The sequence below is a fragment of the Macaca fascicularis genome, chromosome 12 (assembly GCF_037993035.2).
Source record: "Macaca fascicularis isolate 582-1 chromosome 12, T2T-MFA8v1.1".
Lineage (NCBI taxonomy): Eukaryota > Metazoa > Chordata > Mammalia > Primates > Cercopithecidae > Macaca > Macaca fascicularis.
In genome coordinates, this window is record NC_088386.1 from 12,217,973 (window position 1) to 12,238,243 (window position 20,271).

Here is a 20,271-nt window from a genome sequence, read left to right on the forward strand (position 1 = left end):
CTGTGGGGGGTCCTGGAACCAATCAATCCTCTATGGATATTGAAGGGCAACTATATATCAATATCTCACAGCTCAATATCCATCTAGGGACAGACAGCACTATGCCTGGTAGTAGACATTTAGTATTTACTGAAAGAACAAGACATTCCTTAAGTTATATTGGAATCATTCACCATTTTCCCAAAAAAAGGAGAGAATCTGAGCCTTGGCTTCTGTAGTGAAATTCTGTTGTCTTTGCCTTCATCTCAAAAACAGATTGGTTAATGGATGGGGATATGATCCAGGTTGGTCCCATAAGCCTCAGTCCTGGGGTTTTGCTTGAATGTCACCAACCTCTCCACCCTCTCCAATCACCCCATCCCCAGGCTAATGTCTGGAGCTCCTGGAGGCTGTCTTGCTCCCATGAAGGGGACCTGTTGAGAATGAAGTGCAAGACAGTGGAACTAAGATATGGGGAGAGTCAGGCTCCTGCAACTGGATTTAAATCCCTAGACCCAGAGGCACTTGAAGATCCACCTGGCCTGCACCTTTCTGTTAATTGACCCAGTAAATTCGCCTTCTTGCTTATGATCTTTTGACTCATGTTTGGTTTTTGTTTTTGCTTTTTTTCTTGGTTTTTTTTTGGCCTTTTACAATGACAAGTCTAGTCTATTTCAGGTAGAAGGATGAACTTCCATTAGGAAAAACAAAAGTCTAAGGTTTCGTATGAATATCTCTTATTTTTTCACGTCCTATACATTTTGTTGACATTTTGGTAACTCACCTTTCACCAAGCAGAACATTTGACAGATTTATAAATGAAGGAAAGTCCAGTGAGTTCATTACTGGATAGGCATGAATAGGAACAAGCAAAGTGTCATCTCCCTAAAATTAATCAGAAAAAGTCAAGTTTAACATTTTGAAGACTACGACTTTTAGACAAACTTGTAGATGCTTTATTTCTTATCTTGTTTTCTATCATTAAAAAATATTTCCTTAAGAAACTTCGGCACTTAACTACAACATTAGAAATACTGAGTTTTCTTAGCCATAAACAAAGCGTAGAAAAGTTTAAGTACCCTTTACTGAAATGATGTTCACTATTATCCAAGGACGCTAAAGATAATGACGCCTCATAGAGATATGACGACAGTAATCTATCTGCTTCTATTTCAGAAAATTATGAAGAAACACAATCTTTAGTGGCCCCAGAAAAAGAGAACCAACACAGAGTCATCTGATCCAGACAGCACAGAATAGAAAACAATGTATTGGCAAGAGGGCAGAGAAACCTGCTTCTTGTCTCATAGGACGTTAACCTTCAGAAGGACTGTTAGCCTCTCCAGGCATAGTTTCTTTCTTTGCAAAGTGGAGATAATCACATCGTTCCTTAAAGGTATTTTTAGAATTAAAGCAGATGATGGTATTAAAAAGTCAAAAGTACTGCATAAAAGTGAGGTATTATTATGAGCATTATTTGGTAGTAACAGAAAATGTGTCCTGGCATTATATACAATGCCTGTTCTAGGGATTCTTCTTCTGCTCAGCACAGAATATTCCATCTGAAAGCAATATTCTGGTTTTGTTTTTATTTTTTATTTTATTTTGAGATGGAGTCTCACTCTGTTGCCCAGGCTGGAGTGCAGTGGTGCAACCTCAGCTCACCGCAACTTCCACCTCCTGGGTTCAAGTGATTCTCCTGCCTCAGCCTCCGGAGTAGCTGGGACTACAGGTGTGCACCACAAGGCCTGGCTAATTTTTGGTACTTTTAGTAGAGATGGGATTTCACCATGTTGGCCAGGCTGGTCTCGAACTCCTGACCTCCGGTGATCCACCTGCCTCAGCCTCCCAAAGTGCAGGGATTACAGGCATGAGCCACTGTGCCCGGCCATTTTTATTTTTTTTTTAATTGAAACTCCAAAAAAATAAAAATGGTCTACCACATTCTTAAGGAAATGCGCTTCTTGATCTAAAATATTACTGTGGGTATGTTGGGTCTAAGGTTCGTTCCCTCCCCCTGTGGAAATGCATCTCTAATATGATGATGTGAGTCAGAGACAACACTATCAATTTACAAAAGTTAACTTTGCAAATTTTTGTAACTTTTTTGGAAAGAAAAAGTGAAATGCTTTCAAGGCAAGTCACCTTATTGTACAGATTGTAAGAAATAAAAGCATTGCTTAAAAAGAAAAACAGTAGAAACTCCTTTGTTACTAATGTATACTCTTCGGTTTTGGTTTTGAAACATAACTAAACATAATTTAGTTAACCTAAAGGCTTCTCAAGCTGAAGACTGGGTCTGGACTATCGAGCAAAGGGAGGGGCAGAGGGGACAGTGTTAAGAGAAGGAATGACAGCAGCTCTGGCTGGAGGCCAAAGGATGAATTAGGTGACCTAGGAAAGGCTCAGAAGAACTCAAACAGCTCCCACCTCCCGGAACCACCCCACCCCCGCACCAGGGCTGCCTCTGTGGGCAATCCCAGGCATAGGCCAGTGGCTGGCGTTTATAATCATAACTTGGATGGTTGTTAGTTTTTCAACCTAGCATTTAAGGGAGTATGTTAAAGTTATTTGAAAAGGCTTCAGCAACTGCCAGCACCACATGATAGATGAAGCTTTAGGCACAGGGCAGTGGGAAGCCTGCAGCAAACAGCATCTCCTGACTCTGTCCAGGTCCTTTGCAGCTTAATACTTTCCCATCTTGGGCCATGTCACTGGGCAACAAGCCTCGCACACCAGTCACACTGGTCACCCGGGGAACACCCGGTGCTGGGCCAAGAAAGCTCTCAGTGGTCATTCCACCTCTCTTCCTGCCACCCTTGAGAATGTAAGTTTTAACCCACCATCAAAAAAAAAAGCAATGTTAAGAGACCCACCTTACAGTGAATGCGGATGCAGTCATAATAGTATCGCCACTCATCTGGAGAAAATGTAACGGTGACCGTGAGGGACAAGCCAGGGACCAGGTGGTGTTCCTGGAAGACAGGTGGGCTCTTGTCAGGACAAGCCCCAGACTGCACAGACAGCAGCACCAGGGGGGACAATACACCACATACCCACTCTCCACAGGCCTGAGATGCAGACAACCACATCGTGGGAGAACAGGGAAACCAATGACACTTACCTTTCTTACATAATTGATCTCAAAGTATTTGGTTTGCGGGGGTAAAATATGAACACTTGTGTCTTCGTTGGAAACATTGACCAGATGCTGGGAGAGAAAAAGAAGTATTTAGAGGAAATACACGGCTTTATTTATTTGCATATTCATCTCATTTATGTAGACTTCATCTGTTCCTGAAAGAACTTGAGGAGATATCCTGTATTTTTTAACTTTTTAAAAGATTTGAAATACATCATACACCATTTGAAGAATAATAAACACAACACACAACATTTCAAGAATTATAAAACATTCCCCTTGTCCCCACTTTCCCCCTTAGGAACAATACCAAAGCCTGCAGTACTGCCCCACACCCCAGCCCGAGACTTAGTGTCCTTTAGAGGCCCCTCTCCACAGTCCTGAACGTTACTGCAAGTGTTTTTTGTTGAACTCAATTTAGTCCTGTGATTCAATGGAGCTAAGAAGTCAGGCACCAACTCCTACAGGTTCTCTAATTACATGCCACTGGTTTAGGGGCCAGAGGACACTGAAACTATCAGAAAGTCAGGAAAAGGAACATGGCTAAGACAGCCTCCAATCCATGCCTGGGCAGATGAAAAGGAAGTCGAGGGTGGGAATTCTCTGAAAGTGACAGGAGAAGGCCATCCCTGTGAGGCAGGATCATCTGGTGGGTCTCTGAGGAAAGAGGTATTTTTCCTTCCTTTGTTTGAAAGGGACACAAGAACTTTGAATTCTGGGGATCTGGGCTTTGCCTGGGCCAGGGGAAGGTTAAGAGACCTTTGGTTTCTGAAGTCTAGGCCAGAGGCTGGGCCTGTGCCAGGGGCTTGGAAGGCCCATTGCTTGAGGCCTGACATTCTTCAATGTTCTAAGTAAGACTTTAGACATTCCCTCCTGACGAGGGCACACTGTGTTTGCCTGTGGTTCTTTTGTTGTTGCTTTTTTATTTTTTTATCTTTGAGATAGGGTCTTTCTGTGGCTCGGGTTACAGTATAGTGGCACAATCATAGCTCACTGAAGCCTTGAACTCCTGGGTTCAAGCAAACCTCCTGCTTTTGCTCCTGAGTAGCTGGGATTACAGGCACGCCCCATCATGCCCAGCTAATGTTTATTTTTTGTAGAGATGGGGTCTCACCATGTTATCCAGGCTGGTCTGGAACTCCTGGGCTCAAGGATCTTCTCACGCTGGCCTCTGAAAGTGCTGGGATTACAGGTATAAGCCACTGTGTCTGGTCATGCATGTGTTTAAAACGTTCTTATTTGTTACATGCGAACATTCTTAAAGCACTACAATTTTTGTGACCCTGTTTTGGTGTATCTTCCTTTTCTTACAAAACTTGTTAAAAGCCCAAACAAAAAGTTTCCCAGGCCTCTCTTGGCCTCCAAGGGGACCTGCACATGGGCAGTCTTGGTGAAGGGATGAGTTCCCAGGGGCCAGACCCATGAGAGCAGCCCTTGTGAGAGAGGCTGGGAGGAGAGGTGTGCTGAGTCCATCACACTTAGAGTCCTGGGGTGACAGGACCCGCCTGAGGATGGAGAGGGGCCACTCAGCTCCAGACCTGGAACCTTAACAAAGAGCTCTGTCCCCATGCTTCTCACTGGGGGAGGGCTGTGAAGTTCTCAAGCTGGAGTCCAGGAAGCACTGGAAGCAGAAGTGGTTCTATCATCTGTTATTACTTAAAAATAATTAAGTAAGAACACTGCAACAAACAAGGGTGTATAAACTGGTTTTAATATGTACCCTGGGAGTGGTTAAACTCAGAGGAAATCAGCAATCTGCACTCTAGGAGGGCTTTTTTTTTTTTTTTGGGGGGGGACGGAGTCTTGCTCTGTTGTGCAGGCTGGAGTGCAGTGGCACGATCTCGGCTCGCTGCAGTCTCTGCCTCCCGGGTTCAAGTGATTTTCCTGCCTCAGCCTCCTGAGTAGCTGGGATTACAGGTGCGCACCACCAGGCCCAGCTAATTTTTGTATTTTTAGTAGAGACAGACGGGGTTTCACCATGTTGGTCAGGCTGGTCTTGAATTCCTGACCTCATGATCCACCTGCCTCAGACTCCCAAAGTGCTGGGATTACAGGTATGAGCCACCACGACTGGCCTCTAGGAGTGCTTTGTGAGCACCGAAGGATCCTAACCCAGCATCTATACTCCAGAGACAGCCCCCAGAGTGTTTCAATTATGCCACCTAAGTTCATTCTGGAGAGTCTTCTATATTAGTGGTAAGGATACTCAGAATCTATGGATTAACTAGAAATATTATCCAGGCATTTCCACTCTCAAACAAAAGGGGTATGAGAATCTGGTGAGCACAAAAGACCAATATCCTTTAGAATGACATTCTAGGGCCCCAGACTCCCTCCCAGGCCCCATGCTCTGTACTTTACTAAAGTATTCGGTCAGCCAGTTGTCACATCTGCTGCCATCAAAGCCTCCCCACCAGGAGCTATAGCTGGGACTTTGTGAGATTACAAACACAGTGATCTTTCTGCCTGCTTGCTAGTAAGTGTTCATATGCGTTGTAGAGTGTCTTCTCAGACCTGTTCGCTGCAGCAGACCACCTGTAGCAAGGCTGCTGAGGAGTGGACCTGTGACTCCCACATGCTGTCAGGGTCACACTCTCAATATCTGCCTGACAATTAGAAATAAGTTCACTGGCTTAGGTCAGTTTCCAACAAGCAACAATATGGGCAGAAAACCAGAACAGAGATCTGTCCTCCAAGCTGCTGGGTTGGCTCCATTTTTCCAGTATTCCTGAATGGTCCCAAGGAAGACAGGAACCTAAACGCCCAAGACTGGAGATCCAGCCAGCACCTACGGACAAATAAAGAGACCTGACCTTTCCTCCAACCTGAGTGTGTCAGAGCAAATCCAAATCTAACCACTACCCATTTGAACATGAAGGGGGCATGCCAGAATTCATGACATAATATCTATATTGTCAAGTGAGTAAAAAATTTGCAATAGGAGGGTCAGGCATAGTGGCTCACACCTGTAATCCCAGCACTCTGAGAGGTCAAGGCAGGTGGATCACCTGAGGTCAGGAGTTTTGAGACCAGTCTGGCCAATATGGTGAAACCCCATAATACAAAAATTAGCTGGGCGTGGTGGTGGGAGCCTGTAATCCCAGCTACTAGGGAGGCTGAGGCAGGAGAATCGCTTGAACCCAGGAGGTGCAGGTTTCAGTGAACCGAGATTGCAAAACTCCGTCTCCAAAAAAAAAAAAAAAACAAAAAACAAAACAAAAAAAAAAAACAGAAAAAGAAAAAAAAATTAGCAATAAGAAAATACTAGATGATTTTCTTAAAGAGTAACATAGATTCAATTTGTGATAGTAAAAGATACATTATTTGACTATAGTTTCACATGTCTATCTTTAAAAGATTCTTGATCTGGAATTGTTCATTTGGATCAACAGAGAAATAAGAAACAACAAACTCAAACAAAAGTGTAGATATTTAGTTAATAAGAGCTCAGAAACAGGAAGAAAATGTTCAGCTTCTGTTTGAGATCTGAAGTGAAACAGAGACGAGTGGAGAATGAAGGCCTGGGTAGCTGGGTGCAGTGGCTCACGCCTGTAATCCCAGCTACTCAGGAGGCGGAGGTGGGAGGATCACTTGAGCCCAGGAGTTTGAGGCTGCAGTGAGCTGTGACCCACATGGCAGATGGCAGAGAAGGCAGTCAGCAGACACAGTGATGGTGCGGGCAGGGATATTTCCACCAAATAATGCCCAAGACAATTCCAGGGGACATTGTGCCAACGAGCTTTTTCAATGAACTTAAAGCAACAACAAAACATGACAAATTATAGCAAAAAATGAACAGCTTATTCTCTACGCTTTAGTAAACAAAGTCAACATCCAAAAGACTGACTTCCAAAACAGGAAGATTTTATTAATTTTGCAGTTCTCAATTTTTGGTTGCAAGTACTCATTGTTTCCTATAATCATCCATGTTCTTTGTCCTATCAAAGATTTGTCTGAGCCCAGGAAGACTGCAGAGCCAATTTTGTGCAATGTCCTTATTTCATGAAGACACAGTGACCTGGAACTGTCCATGCCACAGGGTGAGTGGAAGACCTGGGCCTAGAACCCGGTCTCCAGCTCTGGGCTAGGGCTCTTTCCACTACATCCTACTGTCTGACGGCTCAGTGCATCTCAGTGCCCAGCCTGCATTTCCTATCTTTCTTTTTATACTTTATCAGCAGATCAGCTTTATTTTTAGATCATTATAAATAATATCCCTTCAGAGATAAAATGCCAGTCCTGACTTTCCATTTATAACTAAAACTGGGAAAAATAATTATCATTCAAAGGAAAAACAAACCTTGGGAAAACGAATCAACTGCTTAGAAAGTGTACGTTAGATTAATACGAAGAGTTTATTTGAAAACATAACAAAACACAAGCAACCCAACGTTACCCTTAGGCAAGATAAAATTGCCTGAAATCCTACCCTGTGTTTCAATTTTGGGTCAGTAGACCTCCCAGTCCCTCTGGGATCTCTGTTCCCCTGGGAGCTGACCTTCTGCTGGCCTGGGGGGTCCCCGTTTCCTTGGTGCTGTCTCCACAGGGTACCATATTTACTCCAAAGTGAAATTCAGCCCCTTCTAGAGTTTTTCAGGACCGCTTCCCACTCCACAAAAACCCCACAAAAACCATCAACCACACATCAAGTAGTCATAAGTTTAACAGCCGTTACTCAGAATTTATAGGAATTTCCTCAAGAGGGCTCCCAGCTCTCTTCACCCCCAATCCCATGCTGCTTCAGGCTCCCTCTGTGTCTCCTCAGGAGAGTCTATTCTCCTCCTTCTAGAGGGAATGGCAGAACCTGCCCTCCAGTGAAATCTTGGCTTGGAGTGGGTCAGGGCTAACCTTCAAACACAATACTTCAGCCTGCAAGTTGCAAGCTCAGTGGCACAGCTTCTCAAAGAAGGTCCAAACTTAACATGAGGGATCTGGGGACAAAATTCAAGCAGCCTTATAAGTTCTTTAAAGTGTTTTATTTTAAAATGCATCTCCGTCATGCATTTGCTCTAAAATTTTGCTCTATATTGCATTTCTCCAAAATGTAAGAGTGAAATTGATGCTCTAGAAAGATGTGCTATGTTTATACTGTGGCTTCAATTCTCCCATCCCCACACTCTGAGCAGCCACTGGGATTCATGGCCCTGATTTTGAGATGCAAGATCTTGGGGGTCTCTAAGGCTGTAATAGAACAGAGGTCTCTAATGTAAATTAATATAAAAACAAATATTACTATTTAACAAAGCCAGAAGAAACTGTTCATTTATTTAAGATAAGACTTTTTAGGCTAACAATTTTGTTTTGGGCTGGCAACAGCAACACTGGTTATCTTGAAGGAAAATTGATGGATTATTTACTTAATAATTTCCAGAACCAAATCACTCCACAAAGGTGAAAACAAGTTTAAGGGGTCTTGGCTTTGAGAAAACCAGGGACCATTATTTGAAATTTTAAAGTAAATTGAAACACTGATCTCAATACGAATGCGAGCAAACTGTTTCAGATCCTTCAGCCAGAGGTGGATTGATCTGAAATGTTAATGAACAATTTATTTGTGGTTTTAAATACACATTCAGTCATTCCATTCTTGGGCAATCTGCACAGTTTGCTGTAGCAAAACCAAGATAAAAGCAGTTGTTGGATTTTCCACCTTGTCTGGCAAGAATTTCAAGGCAATTGCCTTAAGCTTCTGCTTCAATTTGCCAGTGGAAACTGGGGGCTGGCTCTCCCAAGATTTCCGAGAATGTTATTAAGATGAAATCACTTGACTTTTATCAATTTCTGTTTGATTTAATGTCTGATAGAAGCAATATGACCACCTAGACTTTACATTGTATTTCCTTGGGATTAGTGAGCCTCTGCCACTCTTCTAATAACCTCACAACTCTTATAATAAAGTGAGTTCCACATCCTTCACTCACAAGTGCTTGTTGGGTGCCTTCACTCAGGCACTGCATGAGGTGCCAGGGAAGCAGCAATATGAAAGACAGACATGGCCTCCATTCTGCAGCCAAATGAAGCCAAGCTGAGGCTTCATACCTTTTTCAATAACTAAACCATACTCCCTTGCTCCCCACGAATTCTTAGTGGGGATGAAATCACCCACAAAGGAAGGAAGTCAAAATTAATTCTTGGGAGGACAAAGGAATCTTAGACATCGTGATGGCTGCAATCTTCCAAAGCTCAATCCTACCTGACAAAATCTTATTTCTTAGTATTTAGTTTCTCTCATTCATGTTTCCCTAGCGGATGCTAATGAAAGAAAAGAATCACATCATCCTCTAAAATTCCACTAAGTTGATCTTCCTCAAATGCATCATAACCTTGCTCAAAAATACTTCCTTAACTTCCTGCTGCTTTCTGAATCACACGCACACTCCTTATGTTGATATTCTTGTCCCAACCCACATGTCCCACCTTCTCCATTACCTACTCCAAAGCCCTACCATCCAGGCAAACCAGCCTCCAAATAGGCCATTTGTTGGCTCGAGCCCCTGCATGTCTTCCTCTGAGCCCCGAATGCTTTCTCCCCACTTCCTACTTAGCTTTTGGGCTATCCCCAATGGCCTCTCCTCCACATGCCTCTAACACCCTCCTACAGAGGTGAAATGGTGCCTTTTCTCTACAGAACATTTTCTTCTGACTTCCTCATGCCACCTTGCTTGCCTAGTCTCATGTTTGAGCTATTTGGTGGTTTTGAAACACTTTCTGCTACTTGGAAAATTCCTTGATTTTATTCACCTTAGCATTTCCCATGATGCTTCAACACTTTGTTTGGCATGTAATGGGGACTCTCACCAACTGTGTGTGGAATTAAACAGAAGAAAACCCTTAACTCTATTAGAAACAAGGTAACATCAACCAGACAGTACAACTTCGTTAGAGATAACAAAGTAATATGCAAAAAAAGAGACCAATTAAAGAAATAAATAGTAAAGTGTACAATAATATGATTAAAATTATGAGGAGGCTAAAATAATTTTAAGTTTAGTAACACTATTGGAATCATTAACATTATACTAAGCAAAAAAAAAAAAAAAAAAAAAGAGGCCAGTTTTAAAAAGCTATGTTGTGACCCAAAAGTGTTATGTTGTTAATTTTTTTGATATAGCAACTTTTTAACTTACCGGCTCATTATTAACTCTAATAGTTGCCATCATTTAAAAAATGTCAATATTTCTTGAAACTACAGGACTCTTAGCAAGCTAATTATGCCTATGTAATTCCGAGGAAAGTCTATTTTAAGGAAGGTAAGCCCTCATCTTCCGAACCCACACAGGTGGAAAATATCCTAAGGCTAGTGACAAAAGTTATAAAACATTTATTATAAAAAAGAATTGTGACTTAATATTCTTAAGGTTGCAACATTCCCCAAATTGATCTACAGATTCAATGCAATTCCCATCAAAATCCCAAAAGTATTCTTGCAGAAATTGAAAAGCTGATCCTAAAATTCATTTGGAATTACAAGGAACCCAAAATAACCAACATGGTCTTGAAAAAGAACAAAACTGGAGGACTCGCACTTCCTGATTTCAGAATTTACCATAAGCTACAGGAATGAAGTGTGGTACTTCCATAAGTGCAGACGTAGAGATCAATGGAGTATAACTGAGGGTTCAGAAATAAACCCTTACATTTACAGTAAATTGATTTTCAGCAAGAGAGTCAAGACCATTGAATAGGGGAAAGAACAGTCCTTTCAACAAATAATGGTAGAACACGCAAAAGATTGTAGTTGAACCCTTACCTCACACAATACATAAAAATTAACTCAAAATAAACCATAGGTCTAAATACGAAAGCTAAAACTATAAAACTCTTAGAAGAAAACACAGGAGTAAGTCTTTACGACTTTATTAGTTGTTTGTTTAATACCCTAAATTTGTGGTATGGCAGCCACAGGAAGCTAACAAACCATATAACCCAACAATGCTCCTCCTATGTATATCTCCAAGAGAATGCTAAATGTGTGCACAAAAGCAAGCCCATGAATGTTCATAGCAGCATCATTCATGATAGCCCCAGTGTGGAAACAACCCAACATCCATCAGCTGATGAGTGGATAAACCAAATGTGCTCTATCCACACAATGGAATGCTGTTCAGTCATAGAAGGGGATGAAGTACTGCTACATGCTATGACTTGGATAAGCCTGGAAAACACTATGCTAAGTGAAAGAAGTCAGTCACAAGAGACCATGTATTGTATGATTGCATTCACAAGAAATGTCCAGGAAGAGGCAACTCTATAGACACAAACTGGATGAGTGATTGCCTAGGGTGGGAGTGGGATGGGAATAGGGGATGAGGAGGGACTGAAAGTGGGTGTGGGGTTTCTTCTTCGAGTGATAAAAATATTCTCAATTTAGATTGTGGCAATGGTTGCACAACTCTGAGAATATACTAAAAATTATTGAATTGTATGTATACTGTAAATGGGTAAATTTATGATAATAAATGATCACTCAATAAAGCAGTAATAAAAGAAAGAAAGGATAAGGAGCAAGTAATAAAATTTTATCTTAGCCTTTGGCATATATTTGATTTATAAACAATGAGTAATTATGAATCATAATTATTTTAGATCTATCCTACCACAGCATAGACAGCAAACCTTATAACCAGCATCAGTAGGCTTCAAAATGAATCATTAACTTTGGTCTTTGATGCTGTGTTGTAAGAAATGTGACCTTGGAGGTTGATAGGTGAAGTTCCTAATAACAGGTTCAAATCCTAACCCTTTTCCTAAGAGGAAATACTTGGCACCTAACAGGTTCCCCTTCTCACCTATTCTCGCTACTCACTTCATTGTATAAGGATTCATGGAAACTGTGTTCTCCTCTGTTCTTTGGGGTCTTCCTGAGAGAAATTTCCTTCCTGATAACTTTACTATTTGTCAGTTTCCTCCAGTGTTTTGCCTCACTCTAAACAACTGAACGTGATGATTAGAACTTTCTTAAAATGATCTACCTTAAGATACGGCTTCTAAGAATGTTGTACATCTAAAAGTGGAGTCTTGCGGTGGCTGGAGACAGGGCCAGAGGAGGGCCATCGCACACAAAGGCAGAGTCTCAGAGGGCACATGTAAAAAGAGCCCACCTCCACCCCTCCCCAACAATACATGGGGACAGTTTGGCCTGGATCTAGGGCCAAACTGGAGTAGTTCTGAGAAGTCCTGCCAGGCATGACTAGGGGATCATGGTGAAGTCACTGAGGTTGTTCAGGTCCATTTGTGCACAGGATGCTTAGGTGGGACCCTGAAATAAGGCAGAGCCCACCCCAGTCAATATCCAGGTCAGTGAAGGGGACCCAGGAAGGGCTGGGCCTCAGTGTGGCTCTGTGCTAAACTGCAGTTGCTATAGGCTTTGGCTCCTTTGCAGTCCAGCCCTGCAGCTATCTCTTCAGAAGCCTGTTCAGTGGGGCTGAGCCCTGCCTCCCTGGACCTAGACAAATTCTCTCTGGCCAGAGTGACTGATTAGGCATGGCCGTCTGACCCAAGCAGGTAAAAGGAAGCCCTGCTTGGAGCTTCGTAGGAAAGGGACACGCCTCTTCCTGGTGCTACAGGCCTGGAGCAAGAGTGATGCGGAGAAAGGCAGCCCAGGAGCTAAATTCTGCCTCTGACACTTAGCAGCTTTGTGTCCTTGAATAAATTATTTCACCTTTAGGAATCTCTGTTTCCTCACCTATATATATAATGAGAGGAATAATGTAGCCTCCACAGAGCTAGCATAAGGATTAAATTAAATCATGTAAATCACGAAGCACAGCACCTGGCCCCTAAGAGTCACTCAGCAATGACACATATTTGGAAAGAGTGCAAGCGGAGCCTTTGGCAGGAGGAAAGTAACTTGTCCAAGACACTGATGCAACCTTAAAGTTTCTCATCATAGAACTACCTTTCTGGCCCAATTTACACTTGCACTACGGCTGATTATGCTGTTCTTTAGATAAGTGAATAATATAAATTCAGAACATTCGTGTCACTTCATTATGGGGATTAATTATCCCATTTTAAAAGTACCTACCAGAATCTGTTGGTGCTGTTTTTCTACTTGATAGCCTCCAAAATGTATTATGCCAGGTCTGGCCTGTATGACCTTATTATTCACAAGTTTTGCATAAACCTCTATAAAAACAACGTAGATAAGCACATCATGAGACATCAAAGAAAATATTAAAGTTGATCCTTATTAACATAGCTTTCTTTAATTTAGGGCATTTTAAGCATATGAAAGTTGTAGACATTGGATCCAGCTGTCAACAAGATTAATTATCTGTTCTAAATAAACTGAACTCCTTCTCCCTCTCTATTTTTAAACATCACTTGGGAGATACTATCATTACAACACAAAATCAGGCAGATTGTTACCTAGTGAAAGAATTTGCTCTTCACACATTTTGTACACGTCTTTGTCATAAAACACCAGCTTATAAAGAGCATATGGCCTGTCTTTGCTCTGCCTAGCACTGAGATTACTCATTACGTAATGAATACCCAGCTCAAAGTATTCAAATACCACACACTTAATTTTATTACTGTGTATTTAACTTTTATTTGATTTCCTCTGGTTAGAATTACAATGTGATATAGAGTAATATTAAAACTTACAGCTCTGAAAAGTTATCACTCAGAATGGTAAGTCTCAAACTGCTTTTGGTGTCATGTGAATGTCTCTTTTAAATGGCTGAGCTCACAGAAGTGTTCAGGTCTACAAAAATTTTCCCAGCTCTTTATTTAGGCAGCAGCAAACGTGTGGAGAAGGTACTGAGAACCCACTCTATGTACACGCTTTGTGCCAGGCAGTGGTATGCATACATTTGTTTATAATCCTCACTCCAGCCCTTTGAGGTAGGTATTATTTCTACTTTACAGATGAAGGAGGTAAGACTTAACAAGGTTAAGAAACTTGCCTACAGCTGGTAATCAAAAATCAAAGCTAGGCATGGTGGCTCACACCTGTAATCCCAGCATTTTGGGAGGCTGAGACAGGAAGAGCGCTTGAGCCCAGGAGTTTGGGACCAGCCTGGGCAACACAGTGAGACCATGTTTCTATAAAAAAATTTAAAATTAGCTGGGCATAGTAGTGTGCGCTTGTGATCCCAGCTACATGGGAGGCTGAGGTGCGAGGATCACTTGAGCCCAGAAGATAGAGGCTGCAGTGAGCTGTGATTGTACCATTGCTCTCCAGCCTGGACAACAGAACAATACCCTGTCTCAAAAGAACATAAAACAAACAAACAAACAAAACAAAAATCAAGCCCAGGTCTGTCGGATTCCAACCAGTAATCTGCCTTCCTCATGAATGTACTGTCCACCTTCTTACAAATGATAGCATTTGACTTTGACTGCATCCAAATCTTGTGAAGCACAGACATCCTCACCCCATCCCTTTGATCATCATAATTCTGGGGTACATCTGAAGTGGGTGTAAAATATTTGGTGTTTTTTTTCTTCTCACCAGGTGAGCTGTCACTGTCATCCACTTGGGTCAAACTGAACAGCTAGAATGGGTTAAGGCTGGTGTGGTAGGGGAACTGATGATCCCTGTAGGTTATTATTTGGTCATTTTTAAGCACTGAAATTACCATATTCTGTAATTTAAAAAATTTATTTATTTTTATTGATTGATTATCTTTTTTTGAGAGGGAGGGAGTCTCGCTCTGTCACCCAGACTGGAGGGCAGTGGCGCAATCTTGGCTCACTGCAACCTCTGCCTCCTGGGTTCAAGTGACTGTCCTGCCTCAGCCTACCAAGTAGCTGAGATGACAGGCGCCTGCCACCACACCCAGCTAATTTTTGTATTTTAGTAGAGTTGGGGTTTCAACATGTCGTTCATTCAGGTTGGTCTCAAACTCCTAACCTCAAATAATCCGACCACCTTGGCCTCCCAAAGTGCTGGGATTACAGGAGTGAGCCACCGCACCTAGCTTATTCTATAATGTTTTTAATGTTGAAAGATTTTATTTTAGAGCCACAAAGTAGATATAAAACTGGCATTTTTCTTCTAATGCCCAGAAATGGTCACATATATCAATTTTCACTTGACAAGTTCTACAGTGACAACAGAACCATATCCAAATACAGTATTATGTCCCCACATTTGACATGGGCTTTGAAAGACGAGTGGTGGGTAACCAAGCATGTTAAGAGCTAGACCCAGGGCTCTGGTGGCTGAACACCAGCTCTCTACTTACTAGGTGTGCCATGTTGGGGAAATCATGTGGTCTCTTTGAGTTTCACCTTCTCCAAGAGTAAAATGTAAATAGATCCTACCTCATGATGTATTGTTGTGTGGATTGAATGGAAAGAATGTAGGCAAAATGATTATCCTTTTCCATAATAGCTATAGGATTTCTCAGGCTTTCTAGACTACAGGATAGGTACATGAAAAGGCAAAAAGGTCTAAAATGTTTGTGGTCCGAAGGGCAGGAAGGAACCTCATGTAGCCAGAGCTAGAAATGAGTGGGGCATGGCGATGGGGATGGTGCTGGGTGGACAGGTTCAGATTAGACAGTGAAGGGGGCCAAGCAAAGGAATTGTGACTTTATTCTGTATGCAAAGGGTGACTGTTGGGAGTTTGAGCAGATTAGGGATAAGAGCCAGCCAGGATTTTAGAAAGCAAACTGACAGGAGAAGAACGTGGTGGGGGAGGAGTCCCAGTGGCCCACTGAACGTGAGACCCCAGATAGGGGGAGCAGATAGGAAAGACATTAGAAGAAGTGGAAGCAACAGAGCTTGATTAATTTACATACTCCACAAAAATCTATCAGTTAAGCAGATGGATATAAATAGAATGACTGTTCTTAGTAATAAAAATTCGTATAAGCCTATAAAATGATATAGATAAATCTGCACTAAAAAATCCCATTATGCTTTCTGGACTTTGGCTCGCCTGTGAAGATGTGAGTTGTAAAGCAAATCTGTCTTCTAGCCACCTACTTGATTCGAGGAGGTGATTAGGTACTTCTTTTCTTTGCTTCGGCTCCTCCACTAGGTCCTTCAAGAGCTGGGGCGATGCATTATTAAGGGGTTCTTTAGCATTCTTTAGTCCTCTGCTGGGGGTTTTCACCACTGCCATTTTATCATGAAAAATGGAGTCTTCTTTTTAGAGCCAAAGGTCATGTCCTGGGGAGGAAAGAGCAGCAGTATAATCATCCATGAGAAACCATGCACATTTTTTTCTCTTTCTTTGATAAATGTACCTCGTCTCTGTGTGGTTTACTGTGGTTCATGCCCTCCCTGGCTCTCCTCTCTGCGGGCCATTCCATTCCCACACACGGCTGTCCCATTAATCTTCTTACATAACCCATCGCAACCCAATGTCATGCCATTGCTCCAAACCCTCCTGCGGTCCTTGATTCTCCCCAGGAGCTTTTCTTGAAATGTACTTCTGAGATGCTTCTTGAGCTCATTGCAGGGGCCCGAGAAGGGAAAAATACAGGCTCTAGGTCAAACAAATTTGGAAAATATTGATGTAGACAGTTAAATAAGACTTTTCTTTCAGAGATTTCTCCAAATGAGTTTCTTAGAGTATGTGACTATGGAAGTCTTTAACACCTGAAGGCACTGTTTACAGGACACTGGCATTTCAGAGTTACCCTCCTCCATCCCTCTGCTAACAGGGTGAGGAGGAGGGGGGTGAGGAGGAGGCGGTGAGGAGGAGGGGGTGATGAGGAGGGGGTGAGGAGGAGGGGTGATGAGGAGGGGGTAAGGAGGAGGGGGTGATGAGGAGGGGGTAAGGAGGAGGGGGTGATGAGGAGGGGGTAAGGAGGAGGGGTGATGAGGAGGGGGTAAGGAGGAGGGGTGATGAGGAGGGGGTAAGGAGGAGGGGGCGATGAGGAGGGGGTGAGGAGGAGGGGGGTGAGGAGGAGGCGGTGAGGAGGAGGGGGTGATGAGGAGGGGGTGAGGAGGAGGGGTGATGAGGAGGGGGTAAGGAGGAGGGGGCGATGAGGAGGGGGTAAGGAGGAGGGGGTGATGAGGAGGGGGTAAGGAGGAGGGGTGATGAGGAGGGGGTAAGGAGGAGGGGGCGATGAGGAGAGGGTGAGGAGGAGGGGGTGATGAGGAGGGGGTAAGGAGGAGGGGTGATGAGGAGGGGGTGAGGAGGAGGGGGGTGATGAGGAGGGGGTAAGGAGGGGGGGTGATGAGGAGGGGGTAAGGAGGAGGGGTGATGAGGAGGGGGTAAGGAGGAGGGGGTGATGAGGAGCGGGTAAGGAGGAGGGGGTGATGAGGAGGGGGTAAGGAGGAGGGGTGATGAGGAGGGGGTGAAACCTACGGCCAGCCAGGTGCCAGACATGGGTGCATTCCAGCTCTGTGGATCTCAGTTCATGCCAAACCCTGTGTCCGACTTGCCTTCCCTTATCACACTCATTTTAAGTTCCATTTTCTTCATGAAGTTCACAGTGATCCCAACACACTTTAACATTCTTTAGCAATCACTGCTTCTACTACTAATTTGGTGTTAATAATTTATAGCCCTTTAAGAACATTTTACAAATCTCACATTCCCTTATATATTCCACAATTAAATCTCTGAACTTGGGGCCCTTGTGCAAGCCGTGGGGCTGGCCGGTGAAGCCTCTGAGATGGAATGTTAAATAGTGTGGATCTTTATGTGTTTTTTTGGTTTTGTTTTTTCTGGAGAAGACTCATAGCTTCAGACTCCCGAGACGGACAGCATCAAGCGACATGCAGTGAATCTATGGAAGGAGGCGCTTAACAATCACTTTCAGAGAGAAGTTCTCCCCTTCCCTCGCACCACCTCTCATAGCATCGCTGACGGCTGCAAGCCCTCTCCTCACCTGCTTCCCCTCCCTCCAGCCCTTCAACGCCCGCCCTAGGCTCACCCTGCAGCCCGTTTCCTCCCGGAGCCTCACATCCCCTGTGCTTCAGGCAGGCCCAGAAGCCAGGCGGTCTCCACGCCGCCCACACGCCGGCTAGCCTACCGCCCCAGTAGGCCTGGCTCCGGGTCTCACCGCCGCACCCTAGGCCCCTCGCCCCATCCTCTTCCAGGCAGGCCCTCTCACCCCCGCCAAGTGCCTCCTCCCCGTCGCGACCTTTCATTCCACTCCTGCTAAGGGTCAGGGTCGCCCCAGGCCCGTGCACCGCCCCGCTACCATCCTCCTGTCACCCTCTGGGCCCGACCTCTCCTCGGACCCAAGCTACGACCGACTTGAGGATGGACACCGCCCGGGGCTCGGTCGCCTCAGCAGCTAGGCTGCGGCGCCCCAGCGGCTGACCCTGGGCCACCCCGGCCCCAGGTCCCAGGCCGCTCACCCTGGAGGTGGTTCCCGGGCCGGATTCGGCCGGCGCCGGCGCCGGCTCGGAGCATCGCCATGACGACGCGGACGCGCTCCCAGGGCTGGCGGCCGGGCGCGACCAAACGCCCCAGGGCGGGGGAGCCGGGCGGCTGCGGTCCAGGACCAGAGGCGGCGGGTGACTCCTGGGAGCTCGGAGCAGTTTGCCGGGCCTGGCCAAGAATTGACAGCGCGACTTATGGCATGGGATGCGAATGGATTCCCGAGGGGACATGAGAAAGTTGGAAACACCACACACTGGAACCCTGCAAGAGCGGAGCGCGGGAGAGAAGCCGGACGGGGCGGAGCCGCCGGAGCCAGTGGGCGGGGCTTCACCTGACAGGCATCACTCTTGACGCCCACTTTCTTGTAGTTTGTTTTACATTTTGTGTTGCAGTAAATTTCAAACATACACGAAGGCAGACCGACTGGTAAAATAGACCTTCAACACCCAGCTGCAACGATGATCAAACCCTAGCCAATCCTGTTTCATCCGTATCTTTCCCTGACTCCTAGTATTATTTTGAAGAAAATCCCAGACATCATTTCATCAATAAATATTTCAAAATATACCTCCAAAAGATAAGCGTTCTTTAAAAAAACATAACCACAATACCTTAGAAATTATAATTTATTAACATCTTCAAATTATCTCGTGCCATATTTATTTTTAGAGTTTGAATCAGAATTCAAATACATTTTGCACATTGGAAGAATTCAAATAAAATTTGTATATCAAAACAGATTGATGTGTCTTTTAGGCCTCTTTTCATCAACAGATTCCTCTTGCATCTCTTTTTTTAGTTGTTGCAATTTATTCATTGAAGAAACTGTTTCTGTCCTTGATACTGATATTTAGGGGTTGTAAACATGAAACCGCGCCCGCTCCTCTGACCTCCTGTCCTGTCCATTCCACCCTGCTCATCCATGAACATTATTTTTTTCAAAGACAACTGAAGCTTCTCTTTTCCCAGGAATTGTCCTTGTCTCACTCCCTGCTTGTATGGCTTTGATACTTGCTTGATGTTACTTACGGCTTCATGTTGATGAGAGGGTATAGTAAGAGTCCAGTGAGGGTACCTGTCTTGTTACATTGCCTCTTGTGCTGGATGCGTATATTCCCTCCCTGCTCTTTCCCAATGAGAAATGTTCATTTTTTCCATCTTCCCATTCTCCAATTCTTCTCTGTCCCCCACCATTATTACTTACTAAAAATCTCCCCATCTTTCAAGGCTAGCTCTGGATAAGGTCTCCTCTCCTCCCCACCCTCCTCCTAACCCACCAGTCCGGAAGGACTCCTTCCCTCCTCTGGACTTCCATAACCCCTTGTTCCGCCATCTTTATCTCTATATTGCACCCAACATGATTCATGTCTGTGACTTAAACTGCAGAATTCCTAAGGGAGGGAACTGTACCTTGTCTTAGGATCTCCCAAAGTCCTTGACACAGTGTTTTGTTTTTGTTTTTGTTTTTGAGACAGAGTTTTGCTCTTGTTGCCCAGACTGGAGTGCAATGACACAATCTCGGCTCACTGCAACCTCTGCCTCCCAGGTTCAAGGGACTCTCCTGCCTCAGCCTCCCGAGTAGCTGGGATTACAAGTGCCTGCCACCATGCCCGGCTAATTGTTTGTATTTTTAGTAGAGACAGGGTTTTGCCATGTTGGCCAGGCTGGTCTCAAACTCCTGACCTCAGGTGATCCGGCTGCCTCGGCCTCCCAAAGTGCTGGGATTACAGGCATGAGCCACCGCACCCAGCCACTTTGACACAGTTCTTTGTCCATATTGATTACTCAGTACCTGTTGGCCAAGGGGGTGAAACAATTCATTTGTTTATAGAGTAGGTTGCTTTAGTTC

The 20,271-nt window shown here is 44.2% G+C and overlaps 1 protein-coding gene across 23 annotated transcripts in view; it reads right to left on the reverse strand.

Moving 5' to 3' along the window:
* CFAP221 (cilia and flagella associated protein 221) overlaps window positions 1-18,456 on the reverse strand; it is a 114,038-nt gene extending 95,582 nt beyond the window's left edge. For 9 of the 23 annotated variants that reach the window (XR_012421056.1, XM_074008867.1, XM_074008860.1 and 6 more), the window contains exons 1-6: window positions 18,398-18,456; window positions 16,064-16,249; window positions 13,149-13,249; window positions 3,104-3,190; window positions 2,856-2,954; window positions 764-864 (exon numbers count right to left, since the gene is read on the reverse strand). Coding sequence is in view for 22 of the 23 variants with exons in the window: in XM_045366958.3 (XP_045222893.1) it covers window positions 764-864; window positions 2,856-2,954; window positions 3,104-3,190; window positions 13,149-13,249; window positions 16,064-16,202 (527 nt within the window). In the remaining variant the exon portion in view is untranslated. Of the gene's footprint in view, window positions 1-763; window positions 865-2,855; window positions 2,955-3,103; window positions 3,191-13,148; window positions 13,250-16,063; window positions 16,250-17,967 lie in introns of all 23 variants that reach the window. The other 14 variants (XM_074008861.1, XM_045366954.3, XM_074008873.1 and 11 more) reach the window with 6 other exon arrangements.
* Between the last annotated feature and the right edge of the window lie 1,815 nt (window positions 18,457-20,271).